The sequence below is a fragment of the Gigantopelta aegis genome, chromosome 13 (genome assembly GCF_016097555.1).
Source record: "Gigantopelta aegis isolate Gae_Host chromosome 13, Gae_host_genome, whole genome shotgun sequence".
Classification (NCBI taxonomy): domain Eukaryota; kingdom Metazoa; phylum Mollusca; class Gastropoda; order Neomphalida; family Peltospiridae; genus Gigantopelta; species Gigantopelta aegis.
The window spans coordinates 21,722,063-21,726,920 of NC_054711.1; the positions used below are offsets into that span (position 1 = coordinate 21,722,063).

A 4,858-nucleotide genomic window follows, 5' to 3' on the forward strand; every position below is an offset into this window, starting at 1 on the left:
ACTACCAGTTGTTAGACTGGCCTTTAATGCAGAAAGCTAGGAACACACAAACTGTGACGTAATACACATTAGTACTACATAGTACAGTGAGCGACAATATGTTGGCTATAACATATCCCTTTCTTTCAATTTTTTTTTTCTAAGCAACTTTACAATAAAAGAAATTACAGGTTTTCTCCCCATAACAGTCCAACAAGAAACAGAAAATAAAGTCTAGCCCATTCAATGTTCTGATAGTGCTTCACCTCACACTTGATAATATCAAACAAAATTACTATTATCCATGATTGTCAGATATTCCAATTACTAGTACCTATGTAGGTCGAACTTTAAACAAACAAAATATATATTATTCTTTCTAGAGTCAATCCTGCAATGTTCCTTGCAAAGTTCTTAAGAAAAGAAAACAAGAAGACAAAATTAAAATCAAGCCTGTGAACACAACCTAACTTGTTATGTATGTAACACAACTTAACTTGGTGTGAAAAGGTATTCTCTTTGTATAATCAGCCAACAACAAAGTCTTCTTTGGCAGTCTGTGTTGTCTAGATTCTCTAGTATGTGTTGGTGTAGACAGTTCTCCTGTGTTTTGTGAATTCTTCAGACTTAGTGAATTACTGTCATTGTTTGAAATATCTGAATCTTTCACGATCATGTCTGATGTGTGATTTTTAACCGATTTCGGATTATCAGAATTTGTATTACCAAATTCACTCGCTGGTCTTGGTGGAATATTATCCAGGTTGTTGGGCTGGTTAATTGTCTTTTCAGCTGTTGTTCGTAAGTATTTTCTGTTTCGGCGATATAACTGTCCACCGACATCAGTAATGTATGATCTTGATGAAACTTGGTCTACACATTTGCCGGGCCTTCATATTTTGTCACGGTCGTTTGGAAGAGGAACCATACGAATTTGTTGACCAATTTGCAGGTCTGAGAGCTCCTTAGCATGCTTGTCATAATGAAGCTTTGCTTTCTGGCGTTTCAATTTGATGTTGTCGTACACATGTTCAATCACTTGCGGTTTAAGTAAAACGTCTGCAATCGGTAATGAGTGTCGTGTTCTTTGTGACATAAGTCTCTGCACTGGACTACTTGACATGCCTTCAGTTGGGGTATTACGCCAATCCAGAATAGATTTCCAGAGATCATTACCACTTTTCTGTGATTTCTTTACCAGTTTCTTGGCAATTTTCACAGTCGATTCTGCTTTGCCATTAGACTGACTGTGGTACGGTGAAGATGTAACATGCTCAAATTCCCACTCGCGTGCAAACTCATTGAACTCTGTGCTAGCAAGTTGTGGTCCATTGTCTGTAACCACAATGTCCGGAATTCCATGTCTGCTGAAGTATACTTTGAGACAATCGATGCTTGTTATCGAAGATGTAGCTTTAAGAATGTCAAGTTCCCAGAAGTCTGAGTAGTAGTCCACTGTTATTAGGCAGTCTTGTGAGTGCAGTGTGAAGATATCTATACCTAGTTTACTCCAGGAGTGATCAGGAACATCGTGTGTTAAGAGCGGTTCTTTCTGTTGTTGTGATTCATACTCGTTGCATGTACTACATTGTCCGATGTAGTCTTTGATATCATTGGCCATGTTTGGCCAGTACAGGACATATCTTGCTTTTGTTAGCGACACTTCCACAACCTGATGGCTGGAATGAATTCTTGTCAAAAGCTCACTGCGAAGGAGTTTCGGAATTATAACACGGTTTCTTTTGAAAAGAATTCCATTCTGAATTGTAAGTTCATCCCTAAAATCTGAACTGGTACTTCATTCTTTGTTCCAGGCCATCCAGACAGAACAACGGATTTCAATGTTTGAAGAGCTACGTCGTTCTGCGTGTTTATTCGTATCTGTTGCAGTCTGGACACGCTGACTTTTAAAGAATCTGTGAAGTTAATGCACTCGAGTTCTTCTCTAAACTTTTCTTCTTCAACACGGAAGATATGTGATGATGTAGTGCTAGTTTCCACCTTTTGAAAAGGAAGTGATGCGCGTGATAAAGCATCTGCAATGTAGAATTGCGACCCCCTATTGTACTCTACATGTAAGCTGTACTTCTGCAATCTCAGGAGCATTCTCTGCAGTCGTTTTGGTATTCCAAGTAATGGCTTCTTGAAAATGATTTCCAATGGTGTATGATCTGAATGCACTGTGACCAAGTCGCAACCATATATGTATTGGTATAATCGTTCGCATGCAAAAACTATTGCAAGGCATTCTTTCTCAATTGGAGCATACCTTTGTTCTGCCTGCGTCAGTGCTCGTGATGCAAAGACGACTGGTTGTCCATTTTGAAGCAAAACTGCTCCAAGTCCGACTTCACTGGCATCACACTGTATTGTGACCTCCTCTGCCAGATCATAATATTTTAGAACAGGTTGCTTGGTAACAAGAGTTTTGATTTCTTGAAATGCTTTTTCCTGTTGTGATTGCCACGACCAGATTGTGTCTTTATTTGTCAGTTGTCTGAGAGGTTCACAAACTTCAGACAGATGTGGCAGGAATTTCGCCAGGTAAGTAACAAGACCAATAAACCATTGGACAGCTTTGACATCTATCGGTTTTGGCATATCGGTTTTGGGCGAATTCCCTCTGAAGTAAGTATATGTCCCATATACCTGACCTCTGTTTGACGCAGTTTCAATTTCTCTTTATTGAATTTTAATCCAACTTCACGTGCACGTTCAAGAAGTTTTCTCAGATTTGCATCATGATCTTTGATAGCCTCATCCATGTTGTCGCCACAACCATAGATTAAGATATCATCAGTGATAACCTCTGTGCTTTGGAGTCCTTGTAATGCCTCATGCTGTTTACGCTGAAACTTCGGGTCTATACAAATACGCAGTTTACCCGAGGGTTTCTTAACAGCTACCATACTGCTGATCCAATCTGTGGGAGTGATTACTTTTGCTAGCACCCCTCGTTTGACTAAGCAGTCAATTTATTTCCGAAGAACAGATTCTAAGGCTTTTGGTACTCTACGTGGTTGATGCTGTACAGAGTTTACCACAGGGTCAACTTCTATGTGGTATTTCCCTGGTAAGCAAACTAATCCTTCGAACACATCACCAAATTCATCCATCAGCTGTTTGTGATTCAGCGAAGTTCTGTGGTCAGTCACACTGTTTACAGTGTTTAATGTCAACAGACCCATTTTTGTACAAGCATCAGCTGACAACAAAGTTACTTGGTCTACATCAACTACTAGGAATACAAAGTCATGCGATTTGTTTCCATCTGTGCACTTAATTGTGCACTGTCCTTCCGGCAGCATTCCTGTGCCATCATATAGTTTTAGTCTTACACTGCTTTGCTCTAGCTTAGGATTGCCATCTTGAACTATCCTGCAGTATTCATTTAAACTGATTACATTGCAAGTGGAGCCTGTGTCCAGCTGACATTTAACCGACAGTCATTTTCATATTAACAAACCACTGTTTGCCATGTTTTCTATGCTTTCTGATGGTGCTTGATCAGTAGTGTTAAATATGTATCGTTCATATATAACGTTTGTTTTGGGCTCAAAATGTTTCTGAAGTGCTTTGAGGATTTCACTCTCTTTTTTTTCTATCTTCTTCTGATATATCTAGATGCTGATAAATCATGTAGCAGTCTTTTCCCATCACGCTTAAAAGTGTTGCTACCCTAATGTTCTGATTTTTCTTATCTAACTCAGTTGCTATTTTGTAATTGTTCCACTGTGAACTAAAAAACTTCCAGTTGCTTTTAAAATCACCTTTCATTACTATTGGTGCTGGAACGGGAATGCCTCCTGATGCCATAATCAAGATTTGTTGTCCGTACCGTACACAAATTTTTTTCGGGCAGTATACCTTTTAACTGTTTCAAGTGTTTGTGCCTGCTTTCATCTCTACATGGCGGCTGTTCCTAGAAACACGTGAAAGAAACATTACTGTTATATAGCCAACAGACGTACAACAAAATAGTTCACAAAAACACCACCACCACTACCACCACCATCGCCACCCCCATCACCACCAGCATTATCACCACCACCACTTTCATGGCCACCACCACCACCACCACCACCATCACCATCATCATCACCACCATCATCACCACCACATCATCGCCACCACAACTACCGCCATCATCACTATCACCATCAAAACCAGCACCACCACAATCATCATCACTACCACCACCACCAACAAAGATGTGTACCTTTGTGTCTCCATTCTTCCTCTGAAGAGAGGATCTGTCCTCTGGTCCCTCTGGTTCACTTGCAGAACAATCTTTATCCGAGTTCATCTGACTGACGTCATCAACTGGCGACTGCTTCCATTAACACAAAATAAATAAATAAATAGCAATTTGTTCTCTGCTGATGACAATGAAACTTTTTATTTTATTTTCCATTCTTTTTTTAAAGACAAAATATTGCTGATTTCCGTTTTATTTCTAACGACACTGATTTAGTAATGAATGAATGGATGTTTAACGAAACCCCAGCACGAAAAATACATCGGCTATTGGGTGTCAAACCTGATTTAGTAGGTAAATATTTAGCTAAAACCATGTTCAGTTTGTTTGAAATAGAAATTTGTAGAATGTTCAGAACGTGTGATGGTGACACTTCTCCTACCATTCAACAAGTCATCTATATGCCCTTTCATATTCCTCAGTAATATACTATAAAACTGTTTAAATAATAGTATTTAATGGCAAAAAACGCTCCACAAACAACTACAACCCGTGTCTTTATCAAATTCAATATCTACTTTATCAGAAAGATGCTGAAGCCGTACCACTCTTATGATATCACCGCATTTATTAGAAATACAACTATGATTTTTTAATTAATTGATTTTATATATGTGTATA

The 4,858-nt window shown here is 38.9% G+C and overlaps 1 protein-coding gene across 1 annotated transcript; it reads right to left on the reverse strand.

Annotated features, from left to right (window-relative positions):
* Positions 1 to 871: 871 nt before the first annotated feature.
* Positions 872 to 1,600, reverse strand: LOC121387218 (uncharacterized protein K02A2.6-like). Its single transcript, XM_041518244.1, has one exon. The coding sequence runs from the start codon at positions 1,598 to 1,600 to the stop codon at positions 872 to 874; it is 729 nt and encodes a 242-aa protein (XP_041374178.1).
* Positions 1,601 to 4,858: the final 3,258 nt, after the last annotated feature.